General features: G+C 47.1%; 1 protein-coding gene across 1 annotated transcript in view; it reads left to right on the top strand.

The window, feature by feature from the left end:
* The window catches only part of rev3l (REV3 like, DNA directed polymerase zeta catalytic subunit), a 219,476-nt gene that overhangs the window by 178,388 nt on the left and 19,706 nt on the right, over nucleotides 1–21,382 (top strand). Inside the window, exons 22-25 of the mRNA XM_033022004.1 lie at nucleotides 650–791; nucleotides 8,198–8,442; nucleotides 12,270–12,378; nucleotides 19,071–19,277. Coding sequence (XP_032877895.1) covers nucleotides 650–791; nucleotides 8,198–8,442; nucleotides 12,270–12,378; nucleotides 19,071–19,277 — 703 coding nt within the window. The remainder of the gene's footprint in view (nucleotides 1–649; nucleotides 792–8,197; nucleotides 8,443–12,269; nucleotides 12,379–19,070; nucleotides 19,278–21,382) is intronic.

Genomic DNA, 21,382 nt, shown 5'->3' with positions numbered 1-21,382 from the left:
AGGGTGGTGGGTGCATGGAACAAGCTGCCAGAGGAGGTCATTGAGGCTGGGACTATCCCAACGTTTAAGAAACAGTTAGACAAGTATATGGATAGGACAGGTTTGGAGGGATATGGGCCAAAAGAGGGCAGGTGGGACATGTAGCTGAGAAATGTTGGCCGGTGTGGACAAGTTGAGTCGAATGGCCTGTTTCCACGCTGTGTAACTCTATGACTAAGTGGTCCATATCCCTCAATTTCTTGTGCATATGTTTCTGTGTAAATGCCTCTTAAATGTTGCTGTTGGATCTGATTCTGTCACTTCCCTTGGCAGCATGTTCCCGCCATCTACCACTATGTTAAAAAAAAAACTAGTCACATATTTCTCCTTTAAATACTTTCTCTCTCACCTTAAATCTGTCCCGTCTCGTATTTGACATGTCAAAGAAAGACACTAAATGTTTAGTTTATTGTCACGTGTACCGAGGTCCAAAGACGTACAGGTTTGTAGGTTAATCGGCTTCGGTGAAGATTGTAAATTGTCCCTAGTGTGTGTAGGATAGTGTTGGTGCGCGGCGATCGCTGGTCTGCGCCGATTCGTTGGGCCGCAGGGCCTGTTTCCGCGCTGTATCTCTAAACTAAACGGTAATTCCATTTCTGATCTGTCACAGGTGGAAGATGATTGATCACTATGTGTGCCGTGTGCGTGGGAATCTGAAGTTACTGGAGCAGTTGGATATGATCGGAAGGACGAGTGAACTGGCACGGCTCTTTGGCATCCTATTCTACCATGTGCTGACCAGAGGCTCACAGGTTCATGCTTACCTTTCACATTCTGCCACGGAAGGCTCTGGAGGCCGTCAATGGATATCTTTAAGGCAGAGATAGATAGATTATTGATTAGTACGGGTGTCAGGGGTTATGGGGAGAAGGCAGGAGAATGGGGTTGAGAGGGAAATATAGATCAGCCATGATTGAATGGGCCGAATGGCCTATTTCTGTTCTTATCACTTATTCTTTGCCTGCAGCAAAAACTCTTAGATTTATAGACAATAGACAATAGGTGCAGCACCGCCATTCAATGTGATCATGGCTGATCATCCCCAATCAGTACCCCGTTCCTGCCTTCTCCCCATATCCCCTGACTCCGTAAGAGCCCTATCTAGCTCTCTCTGGAAAGTATCCAGAAAACAGGCCTCCACCGCCCTCTGAGGCAGAGAATTCCACAGACTCACAACTCTCTGTGTGAAGAAGTGTTTCCTCGTCTCCATTCTAAATGGCTTACCCCTTATTCTTAAACAGTGGCCCCTGGTTCTGGACTTCCCCCAACATCGGGAACATGTTTCCTGCCTCTAGTGTGTCCAAACCCTTAATAATCTTACATGTTTCAAGATTATATATTATTTGGAAATTCATTCTTCATCCACAAAGGGTCTGAAAATGGTGAGAAAGGATCGAGTCACCGTGTTTTACAGCATAGAAATAGGCCCTTGGGCCCAACTTGCTCAACACCGGCCAACGTGCCCCATCTACCTTAGTCCCACCTGCCTGCATTTGGCCCATATCCCCCTAAACCGGTCCTTGCATCAAAAGATGTTCAAGTAATGTTTACTTTATTGACACGTGTACCGAGGTACAGTGAAAAGCTTTAGTGTGCTATCCAGTCAGCGGAAAGACGAGCCATTCACAGTGTACAGATACCCGATAAAGGGAATAACGTTTACTGCAAGGTAAAGTCCGATTAAAGATAGTCCAAGGGTCTTCAGTGAGATAGATAGGAGCTCAGGACCGCTCTTTAATTGGTGATAGGATGGTTCAGTTGCCTGGTAACAGCTGGTAAATAAACTGATCATGACAGCGATCCTGGGGATAAAGTTGCACCGGGCTGCACAGAGACGCAGCTGGTAGAGTTGCTGCCTTACGGTGCCAGACACTGGTTCAATCCTGACTACAGGCACTGTCTATGAGGAGTTTGCACGTTCTCCCTGTGACTGTGTGGGTTTTCTCCGGGTTCTCTGGTTTCCTCCCACATCCCACAGATATGTAGGGAGTGGATGCACGGCTGGATAACATCGAACTAGTGTGATCGCTAGTCGGCGTGGATTTGGTGGGCCGAAGGGCCTTTTTCCGTGCTGTATCTCTAAACTAAACTGGAGCACCTGTTGGAAACCCACGCTGTCACTGGGGGAACGTCCAAACTCCACAGTGACAGCGTCCAAGGTCAGGGTCGGTATAAAATCGTGAGGGGAACAGATAGGGAGAATGCGCTAAGACTTTTCCCTAGGGTTGAGGGAATCGAGAACTAGAGGACATAGAGTTAAGATGATTGGGGAACCATTTAATAGGAAGCTGAGGGGCAACTTTAGTCAGAGGGTGGAATTCATTGCCGCAGACGGCTGTGGAGGCCAAATCAATGGATATGTGTTTAGGCAGATAGATTCTTGCTTAGTACGGGTGTCAAGGGTTATGGGGAGAAGGCAGGAGAATGGGGTTGAGATGGAGAGATAGATCAGCCATGATTGAATGGTGGTTGACTAGATTGGCCGAATGGCCTATTTCTGCTCCTATCACATGTCCTTATGTTGAACTTATCCCTGCGATATTTGCCTTGCGCCAATTTCTAACTAATTTGATTATCATCATGAGTTTTTCATAAAGTACAGGAAGCAGATTTTAATCTGAGTAGACGCTTGGGCTGATAAACACTGAATGTTGAGTGCATAATGTTTACTTTTACTTTTTAAAAGAACGGTTAATTTCACTAACTTATCTTCCACCCTGTTGAACTTTTCCCCAATTTAAACACTGCTAGATTTGGATCTACATGAAACACAAAGTGTACCTGATAATTGCATGGAGAATAATTGTACTCTGGCTGAAATGTCGTTATTCTGTTAGCTCGTCATTATGTTTAACAATATTTGATTAACAAATCTCTGGATTTGTAGGATAACTGCAAAACTCCATTTTAACGTGCAGGAAGGAACTGCAGATGCTAGTTTACACCGACGATACACACAAAATGCGGGAGTGACTCTCTTTGTCACTCTAGCATTTTGCTGGAAGAATAAGGAGTAAGCCATTTAGAACGGAGACGAGGAAATACTTTTTCCCCACACAGAGAGTTATGAGTCTGTGGAATTCTCTGCCTCAGAGGGCGGTGGAGGCAGGTTCTCTGGATACTTTCAAGAGAGAGCTAGATAGGGCTCTTAAAGATAGCGGAGTCAGGGGATATGGGGAGAAGGCAGGAACGAGGTACTGATTGGGGATGATCAGCCATGATCACATTGAATGGCGGTGCTGGCTCGAAGGGCCGAATGACCTACTCCTGCACTTATTGTCGATTGACTCAGCGGGACAGACAGCATCTCTGGGAAGCAGTAAGGTTTTGGGTCAAAACCCTTCTTCAGAACTCCATTTATACCAAGCTATAGGAAAAGGAGACATTAAATAGACCCTTAAGTGTCAGGCAGCACAGAAACAAGCCCTTTGGCCTAACTTGCCCATGCAGACCAACATGCCCCATCTACGCTCCACTCCATTGACAAAGAACAATGTCCACGGTGGGATGGAGGTAACTCTTGAGGAATTAGACAGAAAGGATAAACAGGAAAGCTGTGAGGAGAGTTTGACAAGATTGTTTGACATGGAATTAGCTATGACATGAACATGTTTAAGAAGGAACAGCAGATGCTGGAAAATCGAAGGTAGCCAAAAGTGATGGAGAAACTCAGCGGGTGAGGCAGCATCTATGGAGCGAAGGAAATAGGCAACGTTTCGGGCCTATTTCCTTCGCTCTATAGATGCCCTCTCGCACTTTTGTCTACCTTTGACATGAACATGACACGGCCATATGGCAGTCTCCTTTGGTGGAACAATTCTGTAATGCTGCAATGGATGAATGTCAATTTGCAAATTTGGTTAAAGACACCTTGGACATTGGTTAAAGACTATTGGACAGGTAGACAAAAATGTTGGAGAAACTCAGCGGGTGCGGCAGCATCTATGGAGCGAAGGAATAGGTGACGTTTTGGGTCGAGACCCTTCAGAATAGGTGACCTTTCGGGTCGAGACCCTTCTTCAGAATAGGTGACGTTTTGGGTCGAGACCCTTCTTCAGACCCTTCTTAGCCCCCCCCCCCCCCCCCCCCCCCCACATCAGTCTGAAGAAGGGTCTCCCCGTATCCCTTGATTCCACTAGCCCCCAGAGCTCTATCTATCTCTCTCTTAAATCCATCCAGTGACTTGGCCTCCACTGCCCTCTGTGGCAGGGAATTCCACAAATTCACAACTCTCTGGGTGAAAAAGTTTTTTCTCACCTCAGTCTTAAATGGCCTCCCCTTTATTCTAAGACTGTGGCCCCTGGTTCTGGACTCGCCCAACATTGGGAACATTTTTCCTGCATCTAGCTTGTCCTGTCCTTTTATAATTTTATATGTTTCTATAAGATCCCCCCTCATCATGCTCACACAGTGTTATGCTTTTCCCAGGATTCCAGCATCTGCAGAATGCTGGAGGATTTCCGCAGGTCAGGCAGCATCTGTGGCAGGAATGGACAGGTGCTGTTTCGGATGGGACTTGTGGAGTATTGGGGTGGGGGGGCAGGACAACGCCTGGCAAGTGATAGGTGGATACAGATGAGGGGGGGGGGGGGGGGTTGGCAGATGGATGGAGTAAGTGACGACGGCTAACTTGCCGAGTTCCTCGAGCACTTTGTTTATTTTCCATCTGATTAACAGGGTGATAGGGGCAGTTAAGGTGGGAAAATGTAAAAGTAATGAAATGAGGACAGTTAAAGAATGAAAACGTCAAGAAGAATTTAGTGATTGTTTTAGGCTGCTAACACAGCACACGGGCAGGAGATCTTATTGAAACATATAAGATTATTAAGGGTTTAGACACGCTGGAGGCAGGAAACATGTTCCCGATGTTGGGGGAGTCCAGAACCAGGGGCCACAGTTTAAGAATAAGGGGTAAGCCATTTAGAACGGAGCCGAGGAAACACTTTTTCACACAGAGAGTTGTGAGTCTGTGGAATTCTCTGCCTCAGAGGGCGGTGGAGGCCGGTTCTCTGGATGCTTTTAAGAGAGAGTTCGATAGAACTCTTAAAGATAGCGGAGTCAGGGGATATGGGGAGAAGGCAGGAACAGGGGTACTGATTGTGGATGATCAGCCATGATCACAATGAATGGCGGTGCTGACTCGAAGGGCCGAATGGCCTACTCTTGCACCTATTGTCTATTGTCTATTGTATTTATACTTCGGGACTATTTGTTAGAGTGATTGGAGCCTGTTTACTCCCTTCCTGCTTGCGGTATGATCCCAGTTTTCCATTTTTACATTGTGATTGAAAGACACAGCATGGAAACAGGCCCTTCGGCCCACCAAGTCCGCGCTGACCAGCAATCACCCTTATATATCTGTTCTATTCTGCACACCTGGGGCAATTTACAGAAGCTAATTAACCTACAATCCTGCCCGTCTTTGGAGTGTGGGAGTAAACCGGAGCACCCGGAGAAAACCCACACGATCACGGGGAGAACGTGCGCATTCTGTACAGACAGCACCAGTAGTCAGGATGGAACCCAGGTCTCTGGCACCTTAAGGCAGCAGTTCTACCGCTGCGCCACCGTGCTGCCAAATAAGTAGTTCTGCTCTTCCACTTTCTCATCCCCTCCCTACACACACGGGGCAATTTACAGAGACCAAGTAACCTACAAACCCACAGTCTTTGGAATGTGGGCGGAAACCCACGCAGTCGCATAGAATTTGCAAACTCCACTCTCCCAACAATTGGATTTGTTTTGGTAAACCAACATCTGTAGCTTCAATGGAAAAGCATCTGCGTTATAGAGTCGTACAGCACTGAAACAGGCTCCTGACCTTTGTTGGTACTGAGCCCGTGAGATACAGCGAAACAAGGGGTTGCAAAAGAAGATACAAAGTGCTGGAGTAAATCAGCATCTCGTGGGTCAGGCAGCATCTCTGGAGAAGAGTCCCGACCCAAACGTCACCTATCCATGTTCTCCACAGATGCTGCCTGACCCGCTGAGTTACTCCAGCACTCTGTGAAATGTCACCTATCCATGTTCTCCATAGATGCTGCCTGACCCGCTGAGTTACTCCAGCACTCTGTGAAACGTCACCTATCCATGTTCTCCATAGATGCTGCCTGACCCGCTGAGTTACTCCAGCACTCTGTGAAACGTCACCTATCCATGTTCTCCATAGATGCTGCCTGACCCGCTGAGTTACTCCAGCACTCTGTGAAACGTCACCTATCCATGTTCTCCACAGATGCTGCCTGACCCACTGAGTTACTCCAGCACTCTGTGAAACGTCACCTATCCATGTTCTCCACAGATGCTGCCTGACCCACTGAGTTACCCCAGCATTCTGTGAAATGTCACCTATCCATGTTCTCCACAGATGCTGCCTGACCTGCTGAGTTACTCCAGCACTCTGTGAAACGTCACCTATCCATGTTCTCCACAGATGCTGCCTGACCCACTGAGTTACCCCAGCATTCTGTGAAATGTCACCTATCCATGTTCTCCACAGATGCTGCCTGACCCGCTGAGTTACTCCAGCACTCTGTGAAACGTCACCTATCCATGTTCTCCACAGATGCTGCCTGACCCGCTGAGTTACTCCAGCATTCTGAACCTTTGGACGTAGAGGTGTATTTGGTTGTACCTGATGTTTCGTACAAGGATCATGTGGTCTCCACTAGGCCTCATCACTAGACAATGGGGCAACACGGTGGCACAGAATCTATCTATCTCTGCCTTAAAAATATCTATTGACGGCCTCCACATCCTTCTGTGGCAAAGAATTCCACAGATTCACCACTCTCTGACTAAAGAAATTCCTCCTCATCTCATCCCTAAAGGAACGTCCTTTAATTCTGAGGCTATGACCTCTAGTCCTAGACTCTCCCACTAGTGGAAACATCCTCTCCACACCCACTCTATCCAGGCCTTTCACTATTCTGTACACTTCAATGAGGTCCCCCCTCATTCTTCTAATATAGGCCCAGCGCCATCATCATATGGTAACCCACTGATACGCTCATCATATATTGACCCACTCATTCCTGGGATCATTATTGTAAATCTCCTCTGGACCCTCTCCGGAGCCATCACATCATTCCTCAGATATGGTGCGCAAAATTGCTCACAATGCACTAAATGTGGCCTGACCAGCACCTTATAGAGCTCAACATTACATCCCAGGGGTTAATCCTGACCATGGGTGCATTCAGAATAGAGAGTCATGGAAGTAAATGTCTATAAAGAAAACTTTAGACTTTGGAGATACAGCGTGGAAACAGGCCGTTCAGCCCAGCCATCATCATCAACTTTATCCTGTATCTGTACACTGGATGGCTCGATTGTAATCAAGTAGTCTTCCCGCTGACTGGATAGCACACCATAAAAGCTTTTAACCGTATGGGAGGAAACCAGAGCACCCGGAGAAAACCCACGATGAGAAGGTATAAACACTGTAGAGGCAGATTACAAGGTTAATTCCCGGGATGGCGGGACTGTCATATGCGGAGAGAATGGAGCAGCTGGGCTTGTACACTCTGGAGTTTATAAGGATGAGAGGGTATCTTATTGAAACATATGAGATTGTTAAGGGCTTGGACACGCTAGAGGCAGGAAACATGTTCCCGATGTTGGGGGAGTCCAGAACCAGGGGCCACAGTTTAAGAATAAGGAGTAAGCCATTTAGAACGGAGACGAGGAAACACTTTTTCTCACAGAGAGCGGTGAGTCTGTGGAATTCTCTGCCTCAGAGGGCGGTGGAGGCCGGTTCTCTGGATACTTTCAAGAGAGAGCTAGATAGGGCTCTTAAAAATAGTGTAGTCAGGGGATATGGGGAGAAGGCAGGAACGGGGTACTGATTGGGGATGATCAGCCATGATCACATTGAATGGTGGTGCTGGCTCGAAGGGCCAAATGGCCTACTCCTGCACCTATTGTCTATTGTCAGCACCCGTAGTCAGGGTGGAAGCCGGGTCTCTGGCGCTGTGAGGCAGCAACACTACCGCTGTGCCGCCCTGTATGTCTTTGGAGTGTGGGAGGAAACCTACGAGGTGACCAGGGAAAAAGTGCAAACTCCATACGGACAGCACCCTTGGTCCGGATCAAAGCCGGGTCTCTGTAAGGCAGCACAACTGTGTAGCCGTTGACTAACATGTTCCTGTTTTCACAGTATCGTGTGGAGTCGATGATGTTGCGTTTTGCCAAACCATTGAACTACATCGCAGTCACCCCCAGCGTCAAGCAGCGAGCCCGCATGAGAGCTCCCCAGTGCATTCCTCTCGTGATGGAACCCGAGTCACGCTTCTACAGCAACTCTGTCCTGGTCTTGGACTTCCAGTCCCTCTACCCCTCTATCATCATAGCGTACAACTATTGTTATTCCACATGCCTGGGCAACACTGACTACCTTGGGAAGTAAGACATTTTGCTGCTAATGATGTGGCCATCTGTGCTGTTTGTTGGGACCGACTGTATCGGGGTTGGAGAAAATGTACATGTAGAAGAATCTTGAGCAAATAGCAAGTTGACCCCCATTATGTGGTGCCTATTGCATACCTTGGCATGCAAGCAAAGAATTTCACTGCATTATTCATGCATTCATTCATTCAAGTGCTGGAGGTACTCAGCGGTTGAATAGTCAGAATAGTACTTTATTAGCCAAGTATGTTTTGCAACATACGAGGAACTTCATTTGCCAGGTCAGTCATACAAATAAAAAGCAACGGAACACCCAAAACACATTTTAACATGAACATCCACCACAGCGACTCCTCCACATTCCTCACTGTGATGGAAGGCGAAATAAAGTTCAAGTCCCTTCCCTTTGCGCTCCCGCGGTCGAGGGCCTCGAGCCTCCATTGACGGGACGACGGCGGTGTTTGGGCTCTCCGCGTCGAGGCAATCACCCCCCGCATCGGGGGGGATGTCAGCTCCCCCACGTCGGGCGATCGAACCTCGCGTCGGGGCTGGACGAACCTTCCGCGACGTTGGAGCTCCCGACACGGCCTCTCCCGAGACTGCGAGCTCTTGATGGTAAGTCCGCAGGCCGCGGTGGGAGCGATCCTAGGCAAGGGATCCGCTCCGATGTTAAGTCCACAACAGTCCAAGGAGGCCTCCAGATCCATCGATCGAAGGCCGCAGAGCGCCCGGAGAATGCGAAGCAAAAATCAATCGCATCTCCGGCAAGGTAAGAACCTGAAAAAAAGTTTCCTCCGATCCCCTCCCCCTCCCCCTCCCCCCACATAAGACAAACCGGAGAACATTAAAACAAACTTTTAACAAACACGAAAAATTTTGTGCATCTGTATCGAGTTTGCACTTTCTCCCCGTGACCGCGTGGGCTTTCTCCAGGTGCTCCAGATTCCTCCCACATCCCAGAGATGTGCAGGTTTGTAGGTTAATTGGCTTCTGTAAATTGACCCTAATGTGTAGGATAGTTCAAGTTCAAGTTCAAGTGAGTTTATTGTCATGTGTCCCTGTATAGGACAATGAAATTCTTGCTTTGCTTAAGCACACAGAAAATAGTAGGCATTTACTACAAAACAGTTAAATGTGTCCATATACCATGTGGTTTACTAGTTTACGGATGATCATGGTCAGCGTGGACTGGGTGGGCCCAATGGCCTGTTTCCACCTTGTATCTCTAAATACATTAAACTGATCCACTGAGTTTCCCCCGGCACTTTTGTCTTTTGTAATGGAATTGGATTGAGCTTGGTTCAAATAAGACCTTTGAATCAGACCAAAATGTATCTTGCCCCACATTGAATTCTCCGACACCTAGCTGCAGACTTGCCTTCTGTTAAATAATTTATTAACTTGGCAGACTGCAGTACAAGAGCACATTTTGTATTCTGGTCAGGGTTCTACTCTTTGAAACAACCATTACAATGAAGTAACGGAGGGAAAAAATCACCTTGCGTGAGTGAGCTTTGCTGTGCGTCTCAAGGATGTCACTAGATTGGAACGGTGCAGAAGACATTCACCAGGATGTTACCTGGGCTTGTGTAGGAGGGAACTGTAGATGCTGGTTTACACCAAAGATAGACGCAAAATGCTGGAGTAACTCAGCGGGACAGGCAGCATCTCTGGAGAGAAGGAATGTGTGACGTTTCGGGGCAAGTCTGAAGAAGGGTCTCGACCCGAAACGTCACACATTCAATAGACAATAGGTGCAGGAGTAGGCCATTCGGCCCTTCAAGCCAGCACCGCCATTCAATGTGATCATGGCTGATCATCCCCAATCAGTACCCCGTTCCTGCCTTCTCCCCATATCCCCGACTCCGCTATTTTTAAGAGCCCTGTCTAGCTCTCTCTTGAAAGCATCCAGATAACCTGCCTCCACCGCCCTCTGAAGCAGAGAATTCCACTCTCTGTGAGAAAAAAGTGTTTCCTCGTCTCCGTTCTAAATGGCTTACTCCTTATTCTTAAATTCCTTCTATCTAGAGATGCTGCCTGTCCAGCTGAGTTACTCAGGCATTTTGTGTCTATCTCCGGCGTTACCTGGGCTTGCGAGCTTGAGTGATAGGCTGGGACGTTTTTCTTTGGGACGTAGGAGGCTGAGGGGTGACCTTATTGAGGGATACAAGATCATGAGGGACATGGATAAAGTGAACGCTCACATTCTTTTTCCCAGGGTAGAGGATTCTAAAACTAGAGGGTACAGGCATAAAATGAAACGGGAGAGATGTAAAAGAGACCTCGGGGGAGGGAGGGGGCAATATTTTCACTCGGAGGGAAGTCCGTATCTGGAACGAGCTGCCAGAGAAAGCTATAGAAGTGGACACAATTACAAGTTTTAAAAGCCACTGAGATATATATATGGAGCGGCAAAGTTGGTAGGGCTTTAGGTCAATAGCAGATAAATAGTAGTCCTGTTTGCAAACTTGGTTGGCATGGACAAGGTGGGCCGAAGGGGCTGATTCTATACTGCACAGGTTCACTGAGTCAATGACTAAAATCATTGTGCATTGTATGGTGTGGTCTAGGGCCAGAGGCCATAGTCTTAGAATAAAAGGTTGTACCTTTCGGAAGGAGATGAGGAGGAATTTCTTTAGTCAGAGGGTGGTGAATTTGTGGCATTCTACGACGAATATTGACAGATTTCATGATTAGTATGAGTGTCATGGGTTATGGGGATAAGGCAGGAGAATGGGGTTAGGAGGGAGAGATAGATCAGCCATGAATGAATGATGGAGTAATGGGCTAAATGGCCTAATTTTTCTCCTATCACTTATGAACTAATGAACTAATGTGAACTGTGAACCCCCTCAGACATTGTGCAGCAACAGTTGGCCAAAATAGCAAGATTACTCCAGTTTTAAACTATTTAAAAAATATTCTCAAGTCAGGCAGCCTTGTGTCGCAGCTGACAGAGTTGCTGCTTCACAGGGCCAGAGACACAGGTTCTATCCTGTCCCCGGATATTGTCTGTGTGCAGTTTTCACCTTCTCCCTGTGCTCGCGTGGGTTTCTTCCGGGTGCTCCGGATTCCTCCCACATTCCAAAGACACGTGAGTTTGTAGGTTAATTGGCATCTAAAATTTTCCCCCAGTGTGTGTGTGTGTGTGTGTGGAGGGGATGAGAAAATGGGGTTACGTTGAACTAGTGTGAACGGGTGATCGATGGTCGGTGTGGGCACGGTGGGCCAAAGACCCTGTTTCCATGCTATATAACTAAACTGAGAATAGGTGAATGGATATTATTGAGGTGGCAATTGACGGGTTTTTGATTAGTACCGGTGTCGGGTCCTGGGGGAGAAGGCAGGAGAATGGAGATGAGCGGGAAAAGCAGATCAGCCATTATTGGAAGTAGACTCGATGGGCCGAATAGCCTCATTCTGCTCCTAGAAGGGTTTGGACACACTAGAGGCAGGAAACATGTTCCCGATGTTGGGGGAGTCCAGAACCAGGGGCCACAGTTTAAGAATAAGGAGTAAGCCATTTAGAACGGAGACGAGGAAACACTTTTTTCACAGAGAGTGGTGAGTCTGTGGAATTCTCTGCCTCAGAGGGCGGTGGAGGCAGGTTCTCTGGATACTTTCAAGAGAGAGCTAGATAGGGCTCTTAAAGATAGCGGAGTCAGGGGATATGGGGAGAAGGCAGGAACGGGGTAGTGATTGGGGATGATCACATTGAAAGGCGGTGCTGGCTCGAAGGGCTTGTGCACCTATAGTCTATTGTCTATAACTCATGAACTTAAACATCGTGGATGAGAAAATAATGTTTTTTATATCTTTCACAGAGAAGAAGAGTTTAAATTTGGCTGCACTTCCCAGAGAGTGCCTTCAGACTTGCTTCACCAACTCTGGACTGATATCACCATCTCCCCAAATGGAGTGGCCTTTGTTAAGGTAGGAATTACACTTCTCTTATGGGGACTGTTATTAAAACTAAAACCAGCGGAAGGGTATTTTTAATTATTCGCCAGTATTTGAATTCTACTTACTCCTTCATTGGGAAAGGTGTTATAAAAGAATTTGACAGCTACAAGGAAATGAAGCCAAATTGTCTCGCACCTTCTGTTTACATCTCTAGATATTTTTCCAACCATCTGCCTGTCAAAACCCCCCCTCACCAGTGTTCACCTATTACCTCATAGAGTCATACAGTGCGCAAACAGACCCTTCAGCCCAACTTGTCCATGCTGACCAACATGCCCCATCTGCACTAGCCCCATCTACAATAGTCCTACCTACCTGCGTATGGTCCATATCCCTGTAAACCTGTCCTATCCATGTACATGTCCAAAAGTCTGTTAAATGTTGTGATAATCCCAGCCTCAGCTCCCTCCTCTGGCAGCTTACTTCATACACCCACCACCGTCTGTTGAAAAAGTTGCCCCTCCTTCTGCTTGCCTTGCTTTGTCCTGCCCCTCAGCCTCGGAGGGCGGTGGAGGCCGGTTCTCTGGATGCGTTCAAGAGAGAGCTAGATAGGGCTCTAAAAGATAGCGGAGTCAAGGGATATGGTGAGAAGGCAGGAACGGGGTACTGATTGCGGATGATCAGCCATGATCACATTGAATGGCGGTGCTGGTTCGAAGGGCCGAATGGCCTACTCCTGCGCCTATTGTCCTCTCTTCCAGTTTTCCCCCCACCCACAAAAAATTGAAGGTTAGCCTACGTAAATGTAGAAACTCAACAACATGGGACCCACCCCGAACATGGCCATGTTCTCCACAGATGCTGCCTGACCCGCTGAGTTACTCCAGCACTCTGTGAAACGTCACCTTTCCATGTTCTCCACAGATGCTGCCTGACTCGCTGAGTTACTCCAGCACTCTGTGAAACGTCACCTATCCATGTTCTCCACAGATGCTGCCTGACCCGCTGAGTTACTCCAGCACTCTGTGAAACGTCACCTTTCCATGTTCTCCACAGATGCTGCCTGACTCGCTGAGTTACTCCAGCACTCTGTGAAACGTCACCTATCCATGTTCTCCACAGATGTTGCCTGATAGCGGAGTCAGGGGATATGGGGAGAAGGCAGGAACGGGGTACTGATTGGGGATGATCAGCCATGATCACATTGAATGGTGGTGCTGGCTCCAAGGGCAGAATAATAATAATAATAATAAATTTTATTTATGGGCGCCTTTCAAGAGTCTCAAGGACACCTTACAAAAATTTAGCAGGTAGAGGAAAAACATGTAAGGGGAATGAAATAAATAGTAGAGACATGACTAGTACACAAAGTAAAGACAGAATACAATTCAAAACACAATATGAGGCAATTAATGCACAGATGAAAAGGGAGGGGGACGTGGGGCTAAGGATAGGCAGAGGTGAAGAGATGGGTCTTGAGGCGGGACTGGAAGATGGTGAGGGACACGGAATTGCGGATCAGTTGGGGGAGGGAGTTCCAGAGCCTGGGAGCTGCCCTGGAGAAGGCTCTGTCCCCAAAACTGCGGAGGTTGGACTTGTGGATGGAGAGGAGACCGGCTGATGTGGATCTGAGGGACCGTGAGGGTTGGTAGGGGGAGAGGAGGTCAGTGAGATATGGGGGGGCCAGATGGTGGAGGGCTTTGTAGGTGAGGATCAGGATTTTGTAGGTGATCCGGTGGGAGATGGGAAGCCAGTGAAGTTGTTTGAGGACTGGAGTGATGTGATGCCTGGATTTGGTGTGGGTGATGAGTCGGGCGGCTGCGTTCTAGACCAATTGGAGTCGGTTGATGTAGGTGGAGCTGATGCCAAGGAGAAGTGAGTCCAGTCGGGAGGAGATGAAGGCATGGATGAGTCTTTCAGCAGCGGGAGGTGTGAGAGAGGGTCTGAGTTTGGCGATGTTGCGGAGATGAAAGAAGGAGGTTTTAATGACATGGCGGATGTGAGGCTCAAGGGAGAGGGTGGAATCAAAGATCACGCCAAGAATGGCCTACTCCTGCACCTATTGTCTATCCTATATCTGTACACTGGGCGGCTCGATTGTAATCATAGAAACATAGAAATTAGGTGCAGGAGTAGGCCATTCGGCCCTTTGAGCCTGCACCGCCATTCAATATAACCATGGCTGATCATCCAACTCAGTATCCCGTACCTGCCTTCTCTCCATACCCTCTGATCCCCTTAGCCACAAGGGCCACATCTAACTCCCTCTTAAATATAGCCAATGAACTGGCCTTGACTACCCTCTGTGGCAGGGAGTTCCAGAGATTCACCACTCTCTGTGTGAAAAAAGTTCTTCTCATCTCGGTTTTAAAGGATTTCCCTCTTATCCTTAAGCTGTGACCCCTTGTCCTGGACTTCCCCAACATCGGGAGCAATCTTCCTGCATCTAGCCTGTCCAACCCCTTAAGAATTTTGTAAGTTTCTATAAGATCCCCTCTCAATCTCCTAAATTCTAGAGAGTATAAACCAAGTCTATCCAGTCTTTCTTCATAAGACAGTCCTGACATCCCAGGAATCAGTCTGGTGAACCTTCTCTGTACTCCCTCTATGGCAATAATGTCCTTCCTCAGATTTGGAGACCAAAACTGTACGCAATACTACAGGTGTGGTCTCACCAAGACCCTGTACAACTGCAGTAGAACCTCCCTGCTCCTATACTCAAATCCTTTTGCTATGAAAGCTAACATACCATTCGCTTTCTTCACTGCCTGCTGCACCTGCATGCCCACTTTCAATGACTGGTGTACCATGACACCCAGGTCTCGCTGCATCTCCCCTTTTCCTAGTCGGCCACCATTTAGATAATAGTCTGCTTTCCTGTTTTTGCCACCAAAATGGATAACCTCACATGTCTTACTGCTGACTGGTTCGCACGCAACAAAAGCTTTTCACTGTACAGTAACTCGGTACACGTGACAATAAACTAAACTAAAGCTGAATCAAAATATAGCCATTGACAACTTTACGCAGCTCCAAATATTGATGTCCACCTTGTTTCTCGAGGTGGCCTATTTCCCTCCAAATGCTCTTTTTATTTTTCCCCTCAACATTCTTATTAAAAACTCTGGATTCTCCCCAATCTTCTAGCTTTCCCAATTTCCTTTAGTAACTTCCTGCATCTGTTATACTCCGTCGATTTCCAATGTTGGGCGAGTCCAGAACCAGGGGCCACAATCTTAGAATAAAAGGGAGGCCATTCAAGACTGGGGTGAGAAAAAACTTTTTCACCCAGAGAGTTGTGAATTTGTGGAATTCCCTGCCACAGAGGGCAGTGGAGGCCAAATCACTGGATGGATTTAAGAGAGAGTTAAAGCCCTGTCCCACTGTTCGATTTCATTCAAGAGCTCTCCCGAGTTTAAAAAAAAATCAAACTCGTGGTAAGCACGTAGAATGAACGTAGCGGGTACGTCGGAGCTTGGGGACGTCTCTTAGCGGCTCGTAACGCTAACGGCAGGTACTCGGGAAGACTCGCTAACGGCAGGTAAGCTTGGGAAGACTCGTGAAGATTTTTCAACATGTTGAAAAATGTCCACGAGAGCCCCGAGTACCGACGAGCGGCCATTACCGTAAATCTCCGAGTTCGAATCAGGGCAAACTCGGGAGAGCTCTTGGAATGAACTCGTACAGTGGGACAGGGCTTTTAGATAGAGCCCTAGGGGCTGGTGGAATCAAGGGATATGGGGAGATGGCAGGCACGGGTTATTGATTGGGGACGATCAGCCGTGATCACAATGAATGGCGCTGCTGGCTCGAAGGGCCAAATGGCCTCCTCCTGCACCTATTTTCTATGCTTCTATTTTGTACCTGACCCATAGCACCTTTCCCTTTCTGACCCGAGCCTCCATATTTCTTGTCATCCAGGGTTCCTTGCTCCAGTCAGCCTTGCCCTTCAGTTTAACTGCAAAATGGAGACCTTGAACTCTCGATATTTTGTTTTTTAATAGCCTCCCATTTGACAGATGTTCATTTGTCCCCAAACAACTTACTCCAATCAACTTTTGCCAGCTCTTGTCTAATACCTTCAGATTTGGCCGAGCCTCAATTTAGAACTTTAATTAGTGGACCAAGTTTTTAAGTTTAGTTTAGAGATACAGCGCAGCATCAAGCCCTTCGGCCCATCAACTCCACGCCCACCAGCGATCCACTCACTCTAACGCTATCCTATACACACTAGGGACAATTTACATTTATACCAATTAGCCTACAAACCTGTACGTCTTTGGAGTGTCGGAGGAAACCTGAGATCCCGGAGAAAACATGCACGGTCACAGAGAGAATGTGCAAACTCCGTACAGACAGCACCCCTAGTTAGGATGGAACCCGAGTCTCTGGCGCTGTGAGGCAGCACCTCCAAAAGGTCTGTCCTTTTTCATAGGTGTTTTAATACTAATAATACTGTGGTTATCAGTACCAGAGTACTCCAGTGAATCGGCCTCCACTGCCTTCTGTGGCAGAGAATTCCACAGATTCACAACTCTCTGGGTGAAAACGTTTTTCCCCATCTCAGTCCTAAATGGCCTACCCCTTATTCTTAAACTGTGTGGCCCCTGGTTCTGGACTCCCCCAACATCGGGAACATTTTTCCTGCATCTAATCTGTCCAGTCCTTATATGTTTCTATAAGATGCCCTCTCATCCTTCTAAATTTCAGTGAATACAAACCCAGTCAACCCATTCTTTCCTCATATGTCCGTCCCGCGGGAATTAACCTGGTGAACCTTCGCTGCACTCCCTCAATAACAATAATGTCCTTCCTCAAATTAGGAGACAAAAATTGCACACAATACTCCAGGTGCGGTCTCACCATGGCCCTGTACAACTGCAGTAGGACCTTGTACCTAAACTCAAATCCTCTCGCAATGAAGGCCAACATGTCATTAGCTTTCTTACCTGCATGCTTACTTTCAGTGACTGATGTACAAGCACACCCAGGTTTCGTTGCATCTCCCCTTTTTCCTAATCTGTCACAATTCAGATGCATCAATCTGAAGAAGGGTTTCGATCCGAAACGTCACCCATTCCTTCTCTCCAGAGATGCTGCCTGTCCCACTGAGTTTCTGCCACCAAAGTGGATAACCTCACATTTATCCACATTATACTGCATCTGCCATGAATCTGCCCACTCACCCAACCTATCCAAGTCACACTGCAGCCTCATCGCAGCTCACACTGCCACCCAGCTTTGTGTCATTCGCAAACTTGGAGATGTTACATTTAATTCCCTCGTCCAAATCGTTAATATATATTGTAAACAACTGGGGTCCCAGCACTGAGCCTTGTGGCACCCCACTAGTCATGCCTGCCACTCTGAAAAGACCCGTTAATTCCTACTTTTTGCTTCCTGTCGGCCAACCAGTTCTCTATCCATGTCAATACCCTACCCCCAATACCATGTGCTCTAATTTTGCACACTAATCTCTTGTGTGGGACCTTGTCAAAGGCTTTTTGAAAATCCAGATACACCACATCCAATGGCTCTCCCTTATCCTTTCTACTTTTTACATTCCCAAAAAAGTCCAGATTAGTCAAGCATGATTTCCCCTTCATAGCGGTGTATAAAATCATAAAATCATGAGTAGATGTGGTGAATGCACAAAGTTGTTTACCCAGAGTAGGGGAATCGAGAACCAGAGAACATGGCTATGAAGTTGAGAGAGAAAAGATTTATAAGGAACTTGAGGAGCAACTTTTCCACACAGAGGGTGGTGGGTATATGGAACGAGCTGCCAGAGGAGGTAGTTGAGGCAGGGACTACAACGTTTAGGACACTTAGACAGGTACATGGATAGGAAAGATTTAGAGGGATATGGACAGGTGGGGCAACCGTAGATGGGTCATCTTAGTTTAGTTTAGAGATACAGCATGGAATCAGGCCCTTCGGCCCACAGGGTCCACGGTGACCAGCGATCCCCGCACATTAACACTATCCTACACACACTAGGGACAATTTTTTTTTGCATTTACCAAGCCAATTAACCTACATACTTGTACGTCTTTGGAGTGTGGGAGGAAACCGAAGATCTCGGACAAAACCTATGCAGGTCACGGGGAGAATGTACAAACTCCGTAGTCGGGATGGAACCCGGGTCTCCGGCGCTGCATACACTGGAAGGCAGCAACTCTACCGCTGCGCCACAGTGCCGTCCCTTGGTCGGCGTGGACTAGTTGGGCCGAAGGGCCTGTGTTTGTGCTGCATGTCTCTGCGAGTCTCCCTAACGGAGCCTCTATATATCGCGTTACAAAACACACTAAACAAACAATTTTCAGCATTTTCTGATCTTATGTTTGGTACATTAGTGTTCAAGAAAGTTGTGATACAGCATGGAAACAGGCCCTTCAGCCCAACTTGTCCACACTGACCATCATGTCCCACCTCAAGTCAAGAGAGTTTATTGTCATGTGTCCCAGATAGGACAATGAAATTCTTGCTTTGCATCAGCACAACGGAATATAGTAGGCATGAATACACATATCATATCAGTGTGCCTGCGTTTAGCCCATATTCTCTCAACCTGTACCTGTCTCATTGCTTTTTTCCAACTCTGCGATAGTCCCTGCCTCAATAACCTCCTCCGGTTGTTTGAATATTTGAGAGTGAACATTTTTCTGGAGATTTTCTTTTTGATGATTTGTTCTAACGTGTTGCCGTCATTGCTGTTGCAGCCCTCTGTGCGGAAAGGTGTGTTACCACGAATGCTGGCTGAGATACTGAAGACCCGGATCATGGTGAAACAGACCATGAAAGACAACAAGAAGGACAAAGCACTGACAAAGTTGCTCCACGCTCGACAGATGGGTCTCAAGCTGATTGCCAACTTCACCTACGGATACACAGCTGCCAGCTACTCTGGAAGAATGCCTTGTGTTGAGGTACCAAAACACACACTTTAAAATGTAAATTATTTCATTTGCACGTGCCAGCTGCCTTGTATTTTATTAAATGAATCAAAAATTAATCAGTTAGGGCGGCACGGTGGCGCAGCGGTAGAATTGCTGCCTTACAATAGACAATAGGTGCAGGAGTAGGCCATTCGGCCCTTTGAGCCAGCACCGCTATTCAATGTGATCATGGCTGATCATCCCCAATCAGTACCCCGTTCCTGCCTTCTCCCCATATCCCCTGACTCCGCTATCTTTAAGAGCCCTTACAGCACTTTCGGCGCCAGAGACCCGGGTTCGATCCCAAATAGGGGTGCTGTCTGTACGGAGTTTGTACGTTCTCCCGTGAATACAAGCCTAGTCTAATCTAAAGATGTAATTGCAGCGCATTTGGAAAGCAGTGGTAGGATCGGTCAAAGTCAGCATGGATTTATGAAGGGGAAATCATGCTTGACTAATCTTCTGGAATTTTCTGAGGATGTAACAAGTAGAATGGATAAGGGAGAGCCAATGGATGTGGTGTATCTGGACTTTCAAAAAGCCTTTGTCAAGGTCCACACAAGAGATTAGTGTGCAAAATTAGCGTACATGGTATTGGGGGTAGGGTAGTGACATGGATAGAGAACTGCTTGGCAGACAGAAAGACAGGCAGCATCTCTGGAGAGAAGGAAAAGGTGGTTTCAGGTCGAGACCCTTCTTCAGACTGATGTATCTGAATGGTGTCAGATTAGGAAAAGGGGAGGTGCGACAAGACCTGGGTGTGCTTGTACATCAGTCACTGAAAGTAAGCATGTAGGTACAGCAGGCAGTGAAGAAAGCTAATAGAAAGATTAAACAAGAACTTACCGTTTGAAGTTTGATCTTTATTTTATGAGAAGTCGCGATGAGGGATTACGTGAAGAAGCCCGCCAGCCCGTATGCGCGTCAGTCTTCAAAGTAGCTGTATGAACCCACAGAATAGTTGCTGACCTAAGCCATAGAAAGATTGAAGGCAAGAACTACCGAATGATCTTTATGAGAATAGGGTCGGGAGTGGAGGGCACGTAATCCCTCATCGCGACTTCTCATAAAATAAAGATCAAACTTCAAACGGTAAGTTCTCGTTTAATTTTTCTATTTTATTTCGAAGTCACAATTTTATAATTCATTAAGCTGCACTATGTAAACCTCATGCTGTATGATGAAAGGGAAAACCTTTCTGTAATCTAAAGAAACATACCCCTCTAGTCCTTGGCCAGACCACTCATCCTCGGATGATTTGTCACTGATTGCCCTCGGAACTGCTGTACCTCTATTGATCTATAAGGACATTCTTGCCGTAGAGGGAGTACAGAGAAGGTTCACCAGACTGATTCCTGGGATGTCAGGACTTTCATATGAAGAAAGAATGGATAGACTCGGCTTGTACTCCAGTGCGGAAGCAGCCGTTCCAGGGTTCCCAGGCCGCTTGTCCGTCCCCGAGGGAGCAGCAATTTTAGAGGCAAGAGCACACGGCTTTTCCTCATGCGATTGTCATACATCATGCATTAAAGCCTGGGATCCCGGCACATAGTCATGTTCGGGCTCATGTTTGTAGTCAGTCCATACTGATCTTGACACTCTCTTGGAGTGGGAGAAAAATTGCACCCTGAACCAGGCGTTGCCATATCCGTATGCCTCGGACTGTCTGTGCATGCTTCCATAATACCGAGCATATTTTGTGACACCATCTCCGATAGTATAGAATAGTTTCTTTACTGTCATTGTAACATGAACCATGTACAACTAAATTTAAAAATGTCAGCCAGTCAGTGCACCATTCAAACATTTCTAAAAGCTAACGATACATACAAGGTAAAATATTAAAAAAAGATAAACAACTAAAATAAATATCATAAAAATAGCACGCATAAACACCCAACCCTACATCCTTCTGTGGATATCACAGTGTACCACAGTCCCTTAGTATGTATCGCCCCTACGTTCCTTGGCGGCTACATTTAGTGCCTTTATAGCAGTGGGGTAAAAACAGTTTTTAAGTCTGTTTGTCCTTGTCCTTGTAGATCTGTACCGTCTGCCTGACGGTAACAGTTCAAACAGGGAGTGTCCAGGGTGGG

This window comes from Amblyraja radiata, chromosome 5, assembly GCF_010909765.2.
Source record: "Amblyraja radiata isolate CabotCenter1 chromosome 5, sAmbRad1.1.pri, whole genome shotgun sequence".
NCBI classification, from domain to species: domain Eukaryota; kingdom Metazoa; phylum Chordata; class Chondrichthyes; order Rajiformes; family Rajidae; genus Amblyraja; species Amblyraja radiata.
Note: the sequence above shows the minus strand (reverse complement) of the source record. Positions and strands in the feature narration are given on the sequence as shown.